The sequence below is a fragment of the Maniola hyperantus genome, chromosome 1 (assembly GCF_902806685.2).
Source record: "Maniola hyperantus chromosome 1, iAphHyp1.2, whole genome shotgun sequence".
Classification (NCBI taxonomy): Eukaryota; Metazoa; Arthropoda; class Insecta; order Lepidoptera; family Nymphalidae; genus Maniola; species Maniola hyperantus.
The window spans coordinates 906061-926857 of NC_048536.1; the positions used below are offsets into that span (position 1 = coordinate 906061).

The 20797-nt window shown below is 37.3% G+C and overlaps 1 protein-coding gene across 1 annotated transcript in view; it reads left to right on the forward strand.

The window, feature by feature from the left end:
* The first annotated feature begins 4123 nt into the window (after positions 1–4123).
* Positions 4124–20797, forward strand: part of wb (wing blister) — a 222021-nt gene continuing 205347 nt past the window's right edge. The window contains exon 1 of the mRNA XM_069501061.1: positions 4124–4415. Coding sequence (XP_069357162.1) covers positions 4334–4415 — 82 coding nt within the window. The 5' untranslated portion in view covers positions 4124–4333. The remainder of the gene's footprint in view (positions 4416–20797) is intronic.

The window sequence follows — 20797 nt, forward strand, 5'->3', positions numbered from 1 at the left end:
AATAATGTTTGGTCTTTGGGATCATCCAAACTATGCCTGTTAATCGCATGTTTGAAATATTATAGGTAGTGATAATGGTGAGTGTATAATGTATATTTATAGGCTATCAGCTCGTGGCAAATTCAAAGGAAGTGCTTGATACAGCCGAAAGTTTGAAAATTAAGGATAAAAAATGAAGGCAATTTTGTGGTATTTATGAACCAACCATCACAGGTTGGAAAGCAGATTCGGTTGAGTCTTAAGAGCCGACAAAAAATTCAGTACCTACTTCTTTTCAAAATACTAAATATTAGAATATGTAGCAATATTATTAAAGTGACTAAACAAACTTAAAGCTTTTATGAAGCACCTCTTGAAAATTTACCACTTCTCTGAAGCTATTAGATCAGAAGAACGGAACCTTCACATATCTGTCGGAAACATATAACTTATAAAAGTAAGTCATCGGTTCTACCGCGAGTGTTCCTTTTAAACTATCATGTTTAACTTATAAGTTGAAATCTATGCGGAGCTGCATTTCTAAGATACTACTTTGACTTGTGGTCGAACCGTTTAGGGAGGTCGAACAGTTTTTATTAAAATAATCGAGGTTTATGATGGCAGTAATTTCTGTCGCGCCGTGCCCATAAGGTGTCGTCTGCGTGTTTTGCTCGTGGATGTTACGGTCAGTGCGCGTGACGCGTGTTACGCGTAATAAACGTTTAGAACGCGTAACACGTAACTTCGTCTGCGAACTGTAACATGGACATGGTCTTTCTTACTCAAGTTTGAATGTACGCGTTTCGGTAGACCTAAGTATATTTATGCGAGTGATAGTTTAACAGAGGTTCTATCCAATGAAATTGTATAATCATCTAGTGATGTAATTGTATCCAGTTTGTAATGTTATTTGTATACGTTCATTGGATAGCGAGTAGCGTGTGTAGCTAATTATACAGTACCAAAAAATATTAATAAAATCTATCTCCATAAACAAAATTATATTATTAAATAATGATCTATATGATATTACGTATGGATACTCTATTTATAATTTTTTTATCACTGCTGTTAATGTTTGATAAAATTAATAATAATTCTAAGTAATAGAATTACATTTAAACTTTTGTAACTAAAGTTATCATCGTGTCATTCACCATACTGCAAATATTGTAGATCATATCACATGTGACGATTGTACCTATTTGTTTCGAACTGTAGTCGGACCATGCTATGCGTATGCTGTTATGTAGTGAACAAAATAAAGATGTATTATTATTTATGACTAAGTTGTCGCAATAAATTAAACAATAAATTTTATAGTGATATACATATCTCATTGTGAAGCTAATGTTCAATGTATATTTGGATCACTCTTTTTTATAATAAGTAAGGTAACAATGTAGGACTATAATAATTACGTTTAATAAGCGATACTTCCGATTAACACCTAACCGTGCAGGCGTCACTCACTTCTTCTGTACCATGAATACATTGAATAATATCTACCTACAGAGTAATTTCTAGAATGAAAGTTTTTGGATGATTTATGTGTTATGTGCAGTATGTATGTAGCACGGATTAAAAAATGCCATAAAGTCTGCAAAGTCAGCCAATACGTCGTTTAACATGGAAGTGTATCACCGATGAGCCGTAGTCTTATTAACAACATAATCTGTCATATTACATGGACTTTACGTAAACCATTACATCACGCCTTAAGCCTTAAACTAATGGACTATACGTTGCCTAAACTCAGTATAAATCATCCCTTAAGTTTCAATATTGTCATGGTACAGCAGTTTCACATATCCTTGGCCGTTGCTATCGGTGACAGCGCGACGCGACAGAGAGGTCGCTAGAAGCGTTGCAGGGCACGCATATATCATGCAGCTCGGCGGTGTTACGCGAGCCATGCGGCGCGAGCCGAGCGCTTTGCGGTGCAGTGCGATTAGACTTTACATTCTATCTTTCATGAAACATTAAGTTTAATATTTTGGTTTTGCGTTTTGATATCTAATAAGAATTAACTAATCTACTTATATAATGCAGTTCTACATATTGTATAATAAAATAGCATCTTGAATATCGTATCATAATGATTATATTTTTATTTTTGGATGGTGTACTAACATACTTTTGGAAAAAGCGTTGGCAGATTAGAACTGGAGTGTTGATGGTTTTTTAAACAAGATTTTCAAAAAATCTTTCAAACAAACGAGATTACATTTTCCCGTACTGTTTGGAATTAATTGTGAGCATAATTTTTAAAACATTTGTCACTGAACTAGGTATTTCGTTTATGAAGACTTTCATTCGTGTCATTTTTTAATATCAATGTCCGTTTATTTAGCTCTACTTGGAATCCGACTCGAAGTAGTATATTGTATCTAATTTTACTGTTCGAAATCACTAAATTAAAATAAATTAAAAGGTTTAATGTATTGTTATCCTTTTCAGGATGCTCCGTGCAGATAAGGATTAGTAATACTAGTTTTAGACTTGCCCATCTAGTTTAGTTTTGAGATTTAAGCCGAATGGCGTATGAAGCGCAGAAAAGATAGAATAAAGCAAATATCGCACCGCACCGCCGATCGCAACTTGAGCAGTCTCTCCGAACGTATTCTATATTGTAATAATGACTTATGTAATACTTAATTTTAGCGAAGATTTTTTTAGGTGAATTTTTACTCGTTTAGTCGAAGGCGCGCCACGCCGCGTGTCGTGGGTGTCCAGATTTTGGTGTTAACGATAAACGCAATGTAAATTTATCGATATGACATTAAACATTTTTGGCTTATTGTTCGTATGTTATTGACTTGTTATTAACATCCCAAATATCCCTGTAGACCTTTTGTTGGACTTTCTTCGACCGACTCTTAGCCTATTTTAAGCCGTTCATTGGGTGCTACTTTTTTAACGGAAAATTAGAACTTCGAAATTGTAAGTAAATAAAATGCGTTATACTTATTAACTATAATTTAAAAGTTAATAAGTAGGTAGGTACATATTGCAAGATTTTTCAAAGCAGTTTATATAAGCTTTTTTCGCTTGTCATAAATATTGCTAGTAAGTTTAATCAGGAGATTTTGAAACGAAAATAGATTAATTTTAGTATAGGAAAAGAGCATTAAGATTAAATTATTTTATTTTATAACTCCACAAAAGCAATTCTAGTCAAGCTGGTGGCAACGATGATATAAAGAAAACTTATAAAAAACGACAATAAAACAATCAATGTTTACTATTAAACTTTCATTACAACACCATCTAGCGAAAAGCGTTAGAACTGCTTAGTGACACGTAAGCAAAGCTTTGTACAAAGCTCGTAGCCTGCAGTAGTTTGAACTCGAAGTGTCAAGTAGAACCAGTAGAGCTTGCGTTTAAAAAAATATTAAACTTACTTTAAATAATAATTAAATAGTAATTTCAAGTTTATTAAATACCTAAAATTCTTGTGAACATTTTCAGTTTATCTAAGTACCTAGAAATTCCTCAATAATTATTGGTGTAAGTTTTTTTAATATCAATGCTAAGGTTGAGCTTTTGAACACAGAGTCGAAAGCTCGTTTACCGGTAGAGCCGGCATCTCGAGCTTTTTAAAGTTTTAATTCAGTTTCATCCCGTTCTCTGTAGAGAGAGGCGCGTTTGGTGCTGTTAACTATTTCGCAGAAATTTCGTTGCGATCTTTAATTCGCGAAGCTTTCGTATGAACTTTTTCGTTTATGTGACATTATTTGAATTAAATTAGTTCATTTGTGTTAAAATTTTAATATTTTGCTAATTTTCAAGTGTAAGTTAATACAGGTAACCAATAAAACTGCTAACTTTATAATTTTATAATTATTTTCATATTCAAGTGTGTACTGTACCTACTGTACCTACTGTATATTAAAACACAAAGTTTTCTATCATAACCTTTTGGCTAATTTCAAGGTTCATAAAAACCTACTTTGTTTAATAATACATAGCCAAACATACCTACCCAAAATCTTTAAAAACCGGTAAGGTGCGAGACGGACTGGTGCATCGAGGGTTCTGTATTCTTTTGAATTTTGTATTGCTCCAAATTAGACCTATTTGATATTAATTACAACTTTATACCTCCACGCGTTCTTAAGAAAAAGAAACTCTTTGACAGACAGACAGACGGATAACTAAGTGATCCTAATAGGGTTCCTTTTTTCCTTTCGAGGTACGGACTACGGAGCCCTAAAAATATTACGTTAGTTAAACATAGTCCAAGAGCAAGCGTATTGAAATGCAGTGACTTAGTACACACTTAGTTGTTTGGGTGTAAACATCAGCTAGGTAGTAAAGTGGTGCAAAGTGGTGTGATGGTGTAGACTGTAGGATGTGGTGGCGTGCGGCGGTGCTGATGCTGCTGGCGGCAGCGGTGGCTGGAAAAGGGAAGAAGCATCGACATCAGAAACCAGGTAACTTTAATTCTATAGGAACCTTTTTTATTCATTACTAGCTTATGCTCGCGACTTCGTCCGCGTGGACTACACAAACTTCGAACCCCTATTTCAAACCCTTAGGGGTTGAATTTTCAAAAATCCTTTCTTAGCGGATGCCTACGTCATAATAGCTATCTGCATGCCAAATTTCAGCCCGATCCGTCCAGTAGTTTGAGCTGTGCGTTGATAGATCAGTCAGTCAGTCACCTTTTCCTTTTATATATTATTTAGATTACCCCCTACAAACAAACTTAACGACATTACCTCTTTATAAAATTAGTATAGACTAGCTGGTCCCCGCGACTTCGCCCGCGTGGATTTAGGTTTTTAAAGATCCCGTATAGCCTATGTCACTCAGGAATAATGTAGCTTTCTACTGGTGAAAGAATTTTTAAAATCAGTTCAGTAGTTCCAAAGATTGGTACACGCATGACCACAATCACACCTGATGGAAAGTGATGATGCGGCCTAAGATGGGACGCGTTTACCTAGAAAATACCAATTCACTCTTGTTTTAAAGATACCCAGATTATAATTAACTAGCTGAAAAAGGTTTTTTAAAATCCCGTGGGAACTCTGATTTTCCGGGATAAAAGGTAGCCTATGTCACTCTCCAGGTCTTTATCTATACCCAAAAAAGCACGTTAATCCGTTGCACCGTTGCGACGTGATTGAAGGACAAACCAACAAACCAACACTTTCGCATTTATAATAAGGGTAGGTACCTACTGATTAAAACCACTGGCCGTGGTCGTGTCCGCTAGTGCGTGAGGTCCTTTAACTCCTATGTTCAATTCCCTGCGTCTATCCCGGAGTCCGGCCCTTAAGCGGCAAAGTGTACATTACAATGTAAACAGCATCTCGGTACACCATTAGTTTCCCAGAAGATGGGACGTGCCTGTGTCATACGAGCCCGCTTCCTGGTCCGTGTGTCCGTCACGCGCTCCATACAAACGTAGTTTGGCCCTCCTTTAAATATGTATTAACCAATTAAACTCGATAGAATTTTGTAGAGACGTTCTACGAACTAATATTATATTCTATGTCTGTGACTTTCCAGATTTCCGTTGAAATCTATATATATAAAATTAAAAGTCCTGACTGACTGACTGACATATATATCATCGCACAGCCTAAACCGCTGGTCCTAAAGACATGAAATTTGGAGGGTCTATTCTTTGTAAAGAGTAGGTATCCACTAAGAAAGGATTTTTCGAAATTCCACCCCTAAGTGCGTTAAATGTGGGTCGGAAGTTTGTATGAAAGTCGGTAATTTTTCAAGTTATTTGCATGAAAATTGGTATTTGGGTTTTCGGTAGGTACATGTTCTCGAATAATTAGGTACATATCATAATATTATTATATCAATACAATCAAGCTCAATGAAATTTTGTAGGTAGAAACGTTCTAAGAACTAATACCTGTCTGTGACTTTCCAGATTTCCGTTAAAATACTCAGTTTCAAAGTAACATGGTGTTGAATATTTACATATCATACATACAACAATAGGTACAATCAAGCTCAATGAAATTTTAAAGAATGAAAGAGTAAAAAGAGATACTTACCTTATGAACCATTTCACTAGAAGTAAGCCTAAAAGCATACTATTATTAGTATAATACAAAAGTTTTGTGTGACAAGAATGAAAAATAAAGGACCGTTGGATCTCGAGTGACAAGATGATAACTTGATTGAGTCCTGCCCGGTTCCCGGCCTATTGCAGGCGTCACATAATATCCATGTCCCGTGTAGAGCAACTTCACAACCCGTACTCGAGTAAACTAACGGTCTGGGAAGGCTTTTTGTACGATGGACTTGCGTTTGAGAGACTTCGATCATGCCTGATGGAAATAGGAATCTGTCTCCCTTGAAAAAGGACCCCGGATGGGTTCAAAACTAGTCGGGCTAACGTCGTCGACTAAACACGTAAGTACAGCCGGGACAGATATTATTTAGAAAGGAGTCATGGGGTTTAAAGTTTAGCGCCAGCCTTTGTCGGTCCGAGGCAACATATGTTGGCCCGCAGATTTGCACGAGGTACTGGGCAGGTAAAGCTGACCTTATGCCAGTGGCTTGCTGCCAGTCATTTTCTACGTGCAGTCTTTAGACGGACCAGTTCTAAGCAGGTTTTAAAGGCATCATTAACCGGCGATGTACGGTAAATAGGTACCTACCTACCTAATAGGCGCAGGATCAGATTTCCATACAATCAGATTCAGTGTTCACGACACCAGAGTAAACTTCCTCATCTGTAATGGGATCTGGAATCAATTACCGACTATCGTCAGCGTACTATCTCGTATCGTAGCTCGATAACAGTTCATCCCAATATAGCCACCGTCCTATTCCGGGAATGTGATCGGATCTATCGGATGGATCGAATAAACGGTGATAGCCTAGTGGTTAACGGCCGAAATTATAAAAGCTATCCATCCACGATTTGCTCTACTAAAGATACAAATTTGGCATAAACTCCATACAAGCTACCACAAATCTCTATCCTTAGTAGAGCTATCGTGGATAGATAGCTTATTAATTATAGTTTTCGCATTTCACGAAGGCGAGATGCTCATGTGGTCGTATCGGCATCAATAAGGTAGGTATACTAAATGTGTGCGTTTTCGCGCGACTGATTGGTCCGACATGCAAGCACACTTGTAAACGACGTTACCACAAGTAAAGTTCACTCGCCTTCGTGAATTGCAAGAACTGTATCGGCTTCCTATTGGGGGGGGGGGGGGGGGGGGGGGGTTCCAGGGTTTGATCCCGGGCATACAACTCTAACTTTTCGAAGTTAAGTATATGTGCCAGCAAAACACTTTAACGGTGAAGGAAAACATCGTGGGGAAACCAGCAAGCCTGAGAGCTCTCTATAATGTTCTCAGAGGTGTGTGAAATCTGCCAAAATTCACATTTACGGAATCCGTGATTTCGCAGATCCGTGATTTTACGGATCCGTGAAAAAAATACGAATCGAATATACGTATTTGTATGACGGCCACTTCGAAGAATCACGGATACGAACCAAATACGGATGAGTGCACAAACGCCTTAAGGGGGTGAAATAGGGGTTTGAAACTTGTGTAGTCCACGCGGATGATGTCGCGAGCATAAGCTAGTAGGTAATAAATAGACTCTCTAAAGATTCAACATTCATTATTAGTTAATATGTTATACTTTGCATGTTTCCTACCAATCACAACCCGGGTATCTTTAAAACAAGAGTGAATAGGCATCTTCTAGGTAAACGCGTCCCATCTTAGGCCGCATCATCACTTCCCATCAGGTTTGATTGTGGTCAAGCGTATACCTATAATGAATAAAAAAAAAACTTAATATAATATAGATAAATATTATATTTCAGAATAAACTTTGAGTCTCTTGCAAATACATTTTGTACAGTAGGGACGCAGCAGAAAGTGATGTACTCGTAGGTACATCGGCCTTTAGAATGACATTTCGGCTATGTAGAGCGTTGTCTCTGTCGCTCATACCTATATGATGATTTTGTCGGTCTCAATGACAGGGACAACGCTCTACAAATTTGCTCCTTCTAAAGGTACATTATACTTTCGGCCGCGTTCTGTACCCGTAGTACAAGATTTTACGTCTCACCAAACCAAACCAAATTCGAGAGTCGAAATACGTCCGCGTTACAGTAAACTGGATCTTAAATGCCTTGTTTTAAAGCTCAAGTTTGTCTACACTTCTACAGCCAGCGCGCCAAGCGGAAACATTGCGAAATTAAATCAGTGGCATTGAATATTTGACTTCAATTCAAGGTTTGGTTTGGTGAGACGTAAAATCTTGTACTACCGGTACTGTTCCTAGATATCTCTTCCAAGCTAATAGGGTGGCTTTCTAATAAATTGATTTCTTATTCATATGCTGAATTATGTTCATTATTGTAAGTTGTGTATTTATTATAGTGTTGGGCTATTTATTGCGCGTCGTGTGCGCGTGCGCATTGTGCGTATGGTGTATTTATAGCGCGCGCGGGAGATAGCGCATAGCGCCGTGATCGATAGCTGTCACTTACAATGTTTATTGTTTTATCCATACTAATATTATAAATGCGAAAGTGTATCTGTCTGTCTGTCTGCTAGCCTTTCACGGCCCATCCGTTCAACCGATTTTGACGAAATTTGGTACAGGATATAGCTTGCATCCCGGGGAAGGACATAGGTTTTTTATCTCGGAAAATCAAAGAGTTCCTGAGAGAAGACCCGTGCTCTGTAGTGAGGATGGGTTGCTCATGATGATGATGATGATTCTCAAATCAATTTTACCTTTGAAATCAATCATTGTATTGTGAACATTGTAACAGCAGTTCGCACTTCAATAATACTGGATGAGTCGACAAAACGGCCCACCCCCGGACACCTCCGGACACCCCCGGACACCTCCGGCCACCCTGCACGGCCCCGGACAGTTGGACAGGTAGGGCGTTTCGTGGAAGGGCATTGTTTCGGCCGATTAGCCACGCGTTCCTGCTTCCAACCCTGCCAGGTTGCAGGTTGCAGCACATGAGTAGATATGTTACATGTGCTATTGAAAGAAAGAAAGAAAGAAAGAAAGAAAACTTTTATTTGATCACAATACTACAATAAACCTTAAAAGCTAATTAACTATTTTATTTATTTTATATTATTTTAATTATCTATTGTTATATTTATTGAATGAATAATAAAAATAATATTCCCAACCTGCCGCCCTGACCCATTTATAATAATATACATAACTAGCTTGTTCTCGCGACTTCGTCCGCGTGTACTACACAAATTTCAAATATTTCACCCCCTCCGGGGTTGAATTTTCAAAAGTCCTTTCTTCATAATAGCTATCTGCATGCCAAATTTCAGCCCAATCCGTCGAGTAGTTTGAGCTGTGCGTTGATAGATCAGTCAGTCAGTCACCTTTCCTTTGATATATTTAAGTCGGTCAGTCAGTCACCTTTCCTTTGATATATTTAGATATATACTAGCTGACCCGCCCCGATTCGTTCGGGTGGAATTTAGAAAATCGTGGTGGGGGTTAAGTTTCCAAAAACCCCTAAAACCGTACCTGTTTCTTCATTTGTGACCGAAACCCCAAATACCAATTTTCATGCAAATAACTTGAAAAATGACGGACTTTCATACAAACTTCCATCCCCCTTTTAACCCACTTAAGGGTGGATTTTCGAAAAATCCTTTCTTATTGAATACCTACTCTTTAAAGAAAGAACACACCTTTAAAATTTCATGCTTCTAAGTCCAGCAGTTTAGGCTGTACGTTGATATATTATATAAATCAGTTAGTCAGTCAGGACTTCGAATTTTATATATAAAGATATTCTGTGACTGAAAACAAAACACGAAGGACTCGCCGCGCCACCTCCGTCTTTATGACAAAGTAAATAAAAAAAAGTAGTTTCATGCCACACTTCACTTCGGCTCTGTCGGTGTGCCTTGTGCCTTATTGGCACCGTAATTTGTAAACTGCCAAGTCAGTTTTTGTCTCGTATTGAATACATACTTACGTATCATTTCGTCAAGAAATGAAAAATGTTAGAGTAAGAAATAAATTATCTACTCTGGTCAATTATTTTGTTCTGTCAGGTTTAGGTAATGATTTAACTATCAGGAAAAAAACCGGCCAAGTGCGAGTCAGGCTCGCGCAACGAGGGTTCCGTACTATAGTCGTATTTTTTCGACATTTTGCAATATAATTCAAAAACTTTGAGGCATAAAAATAAATAAAAATCTGTTTTGGAATGCACAGGTAAAGACCTTTCATATGATACCCCACTTGATATAGCTGTTATCTTACTTCGAAAATTGAAAATACTAATTATTAGTTCACGACCACAATTTAATTATTTTGTATGATGTAACCACAAGTTCACGGTTTTCAGATTTTTCCCCGAATGTCTGCTATAAGACTTACCTACCTGCCAAATTTCATGATTCTAGGTCAACGGGAAGTACCTACCCTGTAGGTTTCTTGACAGACCGACAGACAGACAACAAAGTGATCGTATAAGGGTTCCGTTTTTCCTTTTGAGGTACGGAACCCTAATAAATCTAATCCATTAGTTGACATAAAATATCAACCAGCAACTTTTACCGACCGTTTAAGGTCTAATTAGGTAAGTATATAAAATATAAATATCTACTTATTGATAAAGTCAAAAGTCTGGTGCCCCACTTTCCGATCAATCGCCGTTGATTGGTTAGCGCTATATACATGTCAACGTAGAATATGTCTGTCTGTCTGTCTCACTGTCGAATTACTGTTAATTGAAATTGACACGTTTTGTGCGAAGCGATACTAAATCGTAATGGCACCTATCCAATAAAAATAATAATTGTTATTAAGCATTTTAAAGTCTAAGTGGTATTCGGGACTTCAGTTTCCTATTCGCGGTTAGACCCCGCGCTATTTTACCCCCTTAGGGGTAGAATTTTCAAAAATCCTTTCTTAGCGGATGAGTAGGTACGTCATAATAGAAATCTGCATGCCAAATTTCAGTCTGATCCGTCCAGTGGTTTTTGAGCCGTGCGTTGATAGATCAGTCATTCAATCAGCTTTTCCTTTTATGTAGGTATACAGACTAGCTTAAGCTCGCGACTTCGTCCGCGTGGACTACATAAATTTCTAATCCCCATTTAACCCACTTAGGGGAGGAATTTCAAATAATCCTTGTATAGTGGAATGTGGATACCTAATCTTAACAAAGAATACATCGTCTAAATTTCAAGTCTGTAGAACCAGCGGTTTAGACTGTGCGTTGATATATAAGTCAGTCAGTCAGTCAGGACTTTGAATTTGTGAGCCTCAATAGCTCAACCGGTATAGGAGTGGACTGAAAACCGAAAGGTCGACGGTTCAAACCCCGCCCGTTGCACTATTGTCGTACCTACTCCTAGCACAAGCTTGACGCTTAATTGGAGAGGAAAGGGGAATATTAGTCATTTAAAAAAATGGCTAATATTCTTTTAAAAAAAAAAAAAATATTTATATATACAGATTTTTTTTCGTAGAGCGTATGTATTTTTTTATATTTCATTTGTGTCAGTGAGTCAGTATTTAGTATTTACCATGTTATATTTTTATACTGATTTAAATATATATATCTGGCATAAATATTAAATTCCAGGTTTACAGTTGGCTAATAGGAATTATCACAATGGCTATCTATCGCCATTTGATTATACAATGGGATAAGACGTGAAACAAATTGGATCCAAGTGGTCTGATGGTTATCTTATAATGACTTGGAAATACAACTCCGGTCGGCTGCCATGATGGCTGTTTCCTCAATCTGTTAAATGTCTCGTTGTCCCAATAAATATGATTCATCGATCAATAGCCCAGAAGCTTAATGATAACATTTCATGGATTAAAAAAAAATTAAAAAAAAAAAAAAAATATTATCCACTAGCTAATGCCCGCGACTTCGTCCGCGTGGATTTAGGGTTTTAAAAATCCCGTGGGAACTCTTTGATTTTCCAGGATAAAAAGTAGCCTATGTCCTGTGTTTCTGACCTCGAGAGTCTCCAGGTCTGAAACCCATGGAAAAATCACGTCGATCCGTTGCCGCGTTGCGACGTGATTGAAGGACAAAACAATAAACCAACAAACATACACACTTTCACATTTATAATATGGGTTGTGATTTGTGTCAGTGAGTCTGTATTTACCTACCATGTTACATTTTTATATTGATTTGATGGCTGTTTCCTCAATCTGTTAAATGTCTCGTTTTCCCAACAGATATGATTCATCGATCAATAGCCCACAAGCTAAATGATAACATTTCATGGATTATTATGATCTAGTACCTACTAGCTGATTATACTTGCTACTAGCAGTTAACCAAAATTAATTCTAGATCCGATCAGTCAGGAAGTCTAGCTAATGTGAATGCTAAACTCAAATGGATATTTAGAATTGGTAAAATTTTACGCTTCCTGAATGTCATACCTAAATTTATTATTTGTATGATATTTATAGTGGTGATAATTAATACGTACTTAAAACTAAAGCTACGAGGGTTCGCCTACCTACAACAAACTCAGCCGGGTATTCTTTTTTTAGGGTTCCGCACCTCAAAAGGAAAAACGGAACCCTTATAGGATCACTTTGTTGTGTGTCTGTCTGTCTGTCGGTCTGTCAAGAAACCTACAGGGTATTTCCCGTTGACCTAGAATCATGAAATTTGGCAGGTAGGTAGATCTTATATCAGACATTAGGGGAAAAATCTGAAAACCGTGAATTTGTGGTCACATCACAAGAAAAAATTAAAATGTGTTCATGAACAAATATTGCGATTTTCAACTTTCAAAGTAAGATTACTATACCAAATGGGATATCATATGAAAGGGCTTTACTTGTACCTACATTCTAAAACAGATTTTTATTTATTTTTATGCATCATAGTTTTTGAATTATCGTGCAAAATGTCAAAAAAATACGACTGTAGTACGGAACCCTCGTTGCGCGAGCCAGACTCGCACTTGGCCGGTTTTTTTTATCACCACTTTACAAAATCGCTTAGAACTAACACAAGGCTGTTAAGCAACTCATTCCCAAGCTTTCTTATCATTCAAATAATCCTTTACATTGTAATAGGATTTTTCAGGCTAAGTTATGCTTTCCTTCAACATCTGATCAATGGAGCGCTGAAAGTAGGGGGCGTGGAACAAATAGTACAAGAGACGCACCAGGGAAGGGGGTCGATGTCGCCGACTACAGATTTAGACCAGACGATGACAAATAGCCAAAGATCATAATCTCACCGACTGAAATATCGATAACCTACTTTAAACCGTAGAGGTAAGGTTCGAAATAGATTGTTGCTGATTTGTCACATGATATTTTTGGTATTGAAGATGTCTACTGAATCACAGGTCACTTACCCGAGTAGTTAGAAAATATATTTCGAAATTAAATTATTGTTTGTATTGGAGACGATAAATCAAGCGAAACCGCAGCGAATGACTAAGTTTGATTGTTCAGACTTCAGAGTTTTAGGTATGTAGGTACTGTGTAGTGGTAGAGAATGATCAATATTAAATTTTATTTGAGAACTTTTCAGATTTTTATTTTCTCATCTTTCATCTTCAATCAAGTAAGAAAAAGATAGGTATCTAGTTTTCGTAACTTTATTAAAAAAAATCAGATTCGACCGAATTATGGAGTAAAATCAACAAAAACTTTCATCCCCTATCATGGAATCTTATTTCTTATCGGGATAAAAACTACCCTATATTATGTTAACCCCCGAGGATTAGCTACTACTGTTCCAATTTTTATCCCGTTGAGTAATTTTAGCGTGATGCGCGTACAGAAAGACAGACAGAAAAGAATTAAAAAAAAATTGTTTTGGGTTCTAGATATCGATAATACCTGTTTCCTCCGATTAAAGTTATTTCCAGTTACAGTTTCATTTTATGTATTAGATTTTCGAGATTTTCATATTTAGGTGACCGTGACCATACTGACGGACGGACCGACAGACGGGCTGGACAAAACTGTGAGGGTTCCTTATTTTACAACGAATCTCTAAAAAAGTAATGAGATGCATTAAGCACATTTTATAATTCAATTAAAAATTAATAGAGTCATTAAGCATTACGTAAAGCCAGATTTACACATGCATTAGTTATGAAGCAAGTGAACTTGCCAGATATAGCGCAGATAAAATCGTTTGGGAAGATAAGTAGCTTTTACTAGCCCTAAAACTCTGTAATTATGATGATTTGAGTGGGATTACATATACGATGATTTTAAAATTAAAACTAGTAGATAGGTAACCTGCTTCCTTCACGCAGTGCCTGGTAAAATCGGGGTTTTAGTGGCACTGAATGTAACAAAATATCCTGTACTGTTATGTTTTTTTCGGTGATATAACGACAAATTATAAATAATTTAGATAACAAATTTAGAAATGAACTAACTAGATTTAATTTAAAATATAAGCTAAAATCCTATTATATTAACAAATTGTAATGATCCCCATTTTTGTATGAAATGTAATGTAATAAGGGTTTCTATAAACAATTTATATTGTTTATAGAAACACTATTATTATTATTATGTATTAAGAAGTAGACGGAATGACACACTTTTTAAAACTTCGTGGTTTTTTGCTGTGTCTAAATTGGATTTGTTAAACATTCTTTATGTTGGTAATTTAAAAAAAAAAAACACGGTTTTTGGATTTATTCATTTACTTGTGCTATAAAACCTACCTATCTGCCAAATTTCATGAATTTAGGTCAACGGGAAGTAGGTACCCTGTAGGTTTCTTGACAGACCGACAGACAGACAGAAACACAGACAGACAACAAAGTGATCCTATAAGGGTTCCGTTTTTCCTTATGAGGTATGGAAGCCGGCTAAGTGCGAGTCAGATTCGCGCACTGAGGGTTCCGTATTGCAGTCGTATTTGTTCGTCATTTTGCACGATAAATCAAAAACTTATATGCATAAAAATAAATAAAAATCTGTTTTAGAATGTACAGGTAAAACCCTTTCATATGATAACCCACTTGGTACTTCTGACTTTGAAAATTGAAAATACTAATTATGTACCTATTTGTTCATTAACACATTTTAATTTTTTTGTGTGTGATGTAACCACAAATCCACGGTTTTCGAATTTATTCCTTTACTTGTATTATAAAACCTACCCACCGGCCCAATTTCATATGACAGGCAGACGGACAGACAGAAAGATAACAAAGTGATCCTATAAGGGTTCCATTTTTCCTTTTGAGGTACGGAACCCTAAAAATGGCTAATTTTCTTCATGAGGAGAAGCTTCGTAGGCATATTACCTATAGTATAGATATAGATAAAGGCCTTGGATCTACCAAGGAAGGAGAAATTACACGTTACTTCACATCTACAGTAGGTAACTCTGGTTCAAAGTAATAAATTACGTGTGTAATAATAGTGTACAACATAGAACACAGGTTTTGTTACTCGTTACGTCTTAACAGATATATTTGCATACATTCGAGTGAAATGGTAATTTCTTCGTGACCGGTTGGGCGGGAAGTTGATAGTAACATTTTGTAACTATCGTGTCACAGAGTAAGGATTTGATATAACGTAAAGAGGTTCGACGAAGCCTTCTAGACAAAGCAATCATGCGGTAAATAAGTGCGCCCCAACTGTAGGTCGTTTTCGTAAAACCTGTATCAATTACTATTACAATCTCAATTGTTCTCATTGGCTGTTTTTTTTAATATTCAGATACAAGTTAGCCTTTGACTGCAATCTCACCTGATGGTAAGTGACGATGCAGTCTAAGATGGAAGTGGGCTAACCTGGAAGGGGTGTTGCAGTTTTTAATAAACCCATGCCCCTTTGGTTTCTACACGGCATCGCACCGGAACGCTAAATCAAGCGACTTACGCACGTCACGGCTTTGCCGGTAGGATGGTAACTTGCCACGGCCGAAGCCTCCCACCAGACCAGACCCAATTTTAATGAATTTGTGCGATTCTTGTTGCAACAATGCATTGTAGCCAATAGTGAGCGAGCGTCAACCAATCAGAGGTGATTGCGATCGTGATTGATTGCAAGGTGAGCTGTCATTCTCTGGCTTATGTTGAAAGGTTGACGTAGTCGTCATTTATTTTACCACGAGCTCAAAGGCGTTGGACTACTGAGTTTTTCCTGGTTCACTAATGAATGACAAAAAACGTATGACAAATTATCAGTTCACCAAAAACTTTTGAAAAACTAATCAAATCACAAACGTCGTATACCGCAAACATATCATTTTACAAAAGATCATTTGACAAATATTCTATTCACAAATGTTTAACTTTCCAAATTTGCTGAATGTTAAAATATTATCATTTAAAAATTTATTATTTCACCAAATAATTTGTTTTTCAAATTCGCGATTTTACAAAATAATAGATGATAAATTTATTATTTGATAAAATAACTAATTAACAAAAAACACACAAAAAGTCTGTTTTGCATACATATGCAAACTCCTATGCAACGCAGCAATAATATCATGGCGCTCCTTTTTTCTGGTTGCGAAAAAAAGAAATAACCCACGAAGGGGGTCTCAGACCCCGCCATCCTCTTCTAACCTAACCGTTCCGAGTCGGAGTGCCCCAAGTCCCGAGCTCGCTTCGCTCGCTCTTGATGGTGGAAGCGGGGGGGATGAGAGAGACCCCCCACCATAGTGGTGGTCTCTTCTCGTCGACCGGGGCCCGTCGACGGAGCCCCGCTTCGCGGGGCTCCTTTTTTCTGGGTGGTAAAAAAAGAAATAACCCACGAAGAGGATGGCGGGGTCTTACAGACCCCGCCATCCCCTTCTAACCTAACCGTTCCGAGTCGGAGTGCCCCAAGTCCCGAGCTCGCTTCGCTCGCTCTTGATGGTGGGAGCGGGGGGGATGAGAGAGACCCCCCCACCATAGTGGTGGTCTCTTCTCGTCGACCGGGGCCCGTCGACGGAGCCGAGGAGGGGCTCCTTTTTTCTGGGTGGAAAGAGACCCCCCATTATAGTAAGCGGTCTCTTCCGTCGGCCCGGTCGACATTTAAAAGATTTGGTGAATTCTTAAAGCATTTATCAAACAGTTCATTTTATCAAACAATTCATTTTATCAAAAAAAAAGTGCGATATGTTGTTTTACTAATTAACACGATTAAAGAAATCAATTGTTTGTCAAATGATATTTTATGAAATAACAATTTGTCTGGTAATTTGTTTTATCAAATGAATTATTTGTAGAAACATAAGTTTTATAACGATCATAAAACGATTCATAATTTTGCCAAAATTTGTTTGGGAAATGAAACTTTGTCATTTGTTTTTTGTCATTTGATCGGTCACCGTTTTTCCTTATACTGTGATCATGTTAGACTGTCCAGGCGCCATTCAAACACGACGTTAAGAAATATGAATACGGATTATTTGCCATAAATTTGTCTGCGATTTGAGATATTATAGTAGTCAGGTTGTCTTTACAAATAGGAAAATTGAAATTTGGACGATCATAACCATAAAACGGGTGGTGGCTATCAACAATATTTGGTAAAATTACGGTAGGTACTTTCATCAATAAATACCTGACACTCTTCATCCATGATATCCTTAGGCTGTATCATCTCTTACAGTTTGGTGACGGCTATATAAGAGCCAAGTTTCTGAGTTTTATATAGTTTGTCAATATGATGTCAAATTTTGAACAAAAAATCAGCAATTCTGTGATAGATCATACCCCATAGGAGCCAAATGTATTTTGAAAATATACATAATTATGTATTTCAATTTGCAGGTCGATCCAAAGAAAAAAAATGCTATAGCGTCCTTTTTCGTACAGGAAAATTATGGCCATAATTTCGGCCAAATGACATAATCTACCATCATTTATACACTACACGTATGGTGTTCGACAACAGTAACAGCAGTAATGTCCCTTATTACGTACGGCAATCAAAGCGTCATCGGACAAAGATACCCGTGAAATAACGAGCGGGAGCTGGCCGGTTCCCATAACAAGTGTATCGGCTATCATCGTTTTTGTCATTAAAATATTTCGAGTAATGCGCGTATATCATTCCTGTTCGTGCATTATAAGGGACACTTTATACTTAGCCAGTGCTCGGTACGTATTAATGGGAGTTTGATCGATTTCAAGTGGATAAGTGAAAGATAGTCTACCAAAAATAAAATACTAAAAAACTGTTAACCGACTACAGAAAAATTGAAATAAAAGAACTGTAACCTGACTAGTGATGACTGGCGTATTGCCAGTGATGACATACGGATCCGAGTCGCTAACTATGGGCCTCATAAGAAAGCTCAGAGTCACTCAGTGGGCGATGGAGAGAGCTATGCTTGGAGTTTATCTATGAGATCAAATCAGAAATGAGGAGATCCGTAGGAGAACTAGAGTAATCGACATAGCTCAACGGGTAGCGAAGCTGAAGTGGCAATGGGCAGGCCATCAGAGATAATTTATATATAGGCTATATTCATATAGGCTATAGCTCGTACAACCGATAGACGTTGGGGTCCCAAGATGCTGGAATGGTGACCTCGCACCGGAAGATGCAGTATTGAAAGACTCCCCCACTAGGTTGACGTACGACATTAGACGAGTCGCAGGAAGCCGAGAAACAAGTTAGGTGCCTAGTGCTATTACTGTCTTGAGTAAAATGTGTCTTTTGATGTGTTAGATATGCCTGTTTATTTAGGTATATTAAAGTCTTCTGGCATTATCACATTAATAACGTTATAATTCAAATGCCGTATGTCGTGCGTATTTTTTATCCTTGATTGACGGTATCACCATTAGTTTTATTTGTCTATCAAATTAGTATGTTTTCTTTTTGCAGTTGACAATATATAGGTTTAGGTTTAGGTTTAAAGAAGTTTATTCTCATAAAGACAAAGTCACTTACATGAGAACTTAATTCTAAGAATAAAGTTTACAAATATTCGCCATTTAGGTACTCATTCAATGCATTTGTCGAAGTGATTCGCATTACTCATAATGTGAGCAGCTAATTCAGTTTTAAATGCATTGAATGAGTGTACATTTTTTATGTGTGCAGGTATTTGGTTATAAAGTTTAGCTCCTTCATAGGTAAGGGTTTTTCTGCCATAATTTGTTCTAGTTTTGGGTAGGATAAGGTAACTGGCTCGACGAGTTTTAGTTTTAATTTTTGTAAATGTGATATTTGTGTGGATTGTTTTATTTATAGTTTTCCTAACAAAAATACATGTGTTGTATATATATAACTGATGAATGTTCATAATTTTGGTGTCGATGTAAAGTTTTTTAGTATGTGTTCGAAAGGGATATGTGAAAAGAATTTTTATTATTTTATTTTGAGCAGTTTGTAGATGAGCTAATCTTGTCTTGGCAGCACTTCCCCAGACTTCAATCAAGTACATTAAGTGAGGCTTAATTAGTGTATTATAGATAGTGTAACGAAGCTCACGTGGTATAGTTCGTGCTAGATTTCTGATGGACCCAGTCATTGCTGCCAATTTGCTTCTAAGATGTTCAATTTGAGTATTCCAGTTTAAATAATTATCTAATCTTAATCCAAGGTATTTTTCGTTGTGTTTTTGATGTAACGGAGTATTGTCAATTGTAAGAGGTTGATACGATTGAATTAATTTGTTTTTAGCTTTAAAGATTATGTAGGATGTTTTTGAAATATTTATCGTTAGTAGATTATATTTGAACCATGCAGACAAAGTGTTTAAATCTTCTTGAGCTTGACTAATAAGAGTTCCAATAGATGGCCCAAAATAGAACAAACAGGTATCGTCTGCATAGAGAGTTAAATGACCATGCAATCCTAATTCTTGGATGTTGTTAATGTAGACCAAAAAAAGTAACGGGCCTAAAATAGAACCTTGTGGAACACCACATGTTACTGCTAAAGCCTTGCTTTGATGTTCACCTAATTTGAGATATCTTTGAGATATCTGCTATCTAAGTCCCACAGCCAAATTACTGCAATAGTCAGACATGACCAGAGTCCAGATGATTCTGCCTGTTCTTCTTAATTTTAATCCAAGAAGAAATTTGCCTCTTTAAAAAATATGTGATCATTTTTATACTGAAAGTTTCTTGGTCGAGTTTCCCGGTCCAGTAACTCGTGTGATGTATACGAAGCTTTACGAGAGAGGAAACTTATTGTGTACCAAATTATAATTAAAATTCGATATATCAGAATATAGTCTTTAAGGTACAAACGAATACGGCACAAAATGCTGTGTGCTGTAAAAGTCATATTTAAGTGCTCCTGACATTAAAAATTTATGGCATTGTCTTCAGGTGATACATTGTCGTAAGTTAGAAAGTTTCTATGATGACGTTTATTAACTGGGTAAGGCAGTGGCCCGACCGCCGACGATGAACGAGAAACTATAAACGAGTTGGCGATCAGCGGGAAGCGAGTGTGTAGTTTCTATAGTTTTGTCGCCGGGCTATAAGCGAGTGTGCAATGCGACGAGCGATTACTCGCGGCATTCGCCCGCGGTCGCTCAGTCCGCATTGTGCAAACATGCGCGCGCGTTACACGTGTTCAAGCGAGCGAGCATCGCTGAACGAATATCGCCGAGCGAGTTTATTTTTGTAAGCTCGTCGCTCAGCCACAAAACTAGTAAAGCGAGTCGTGCCGGCAGTGTAAGCAGTCAGAGAGCAACTTTTGATAGATGCATCTCTTTCGGAATGTACATTTATTGTGCGTTTCTTGAGAGAGAAAATCGCCGATAGTTAGTCGTTTTCTCGCCGGCGGCGCGGCTGTCAGACCACTGCCTTAACTGGGTAAAGCTTCCGGATAGTCTGATGAGAAATGGAACCAATAAATTTTATCT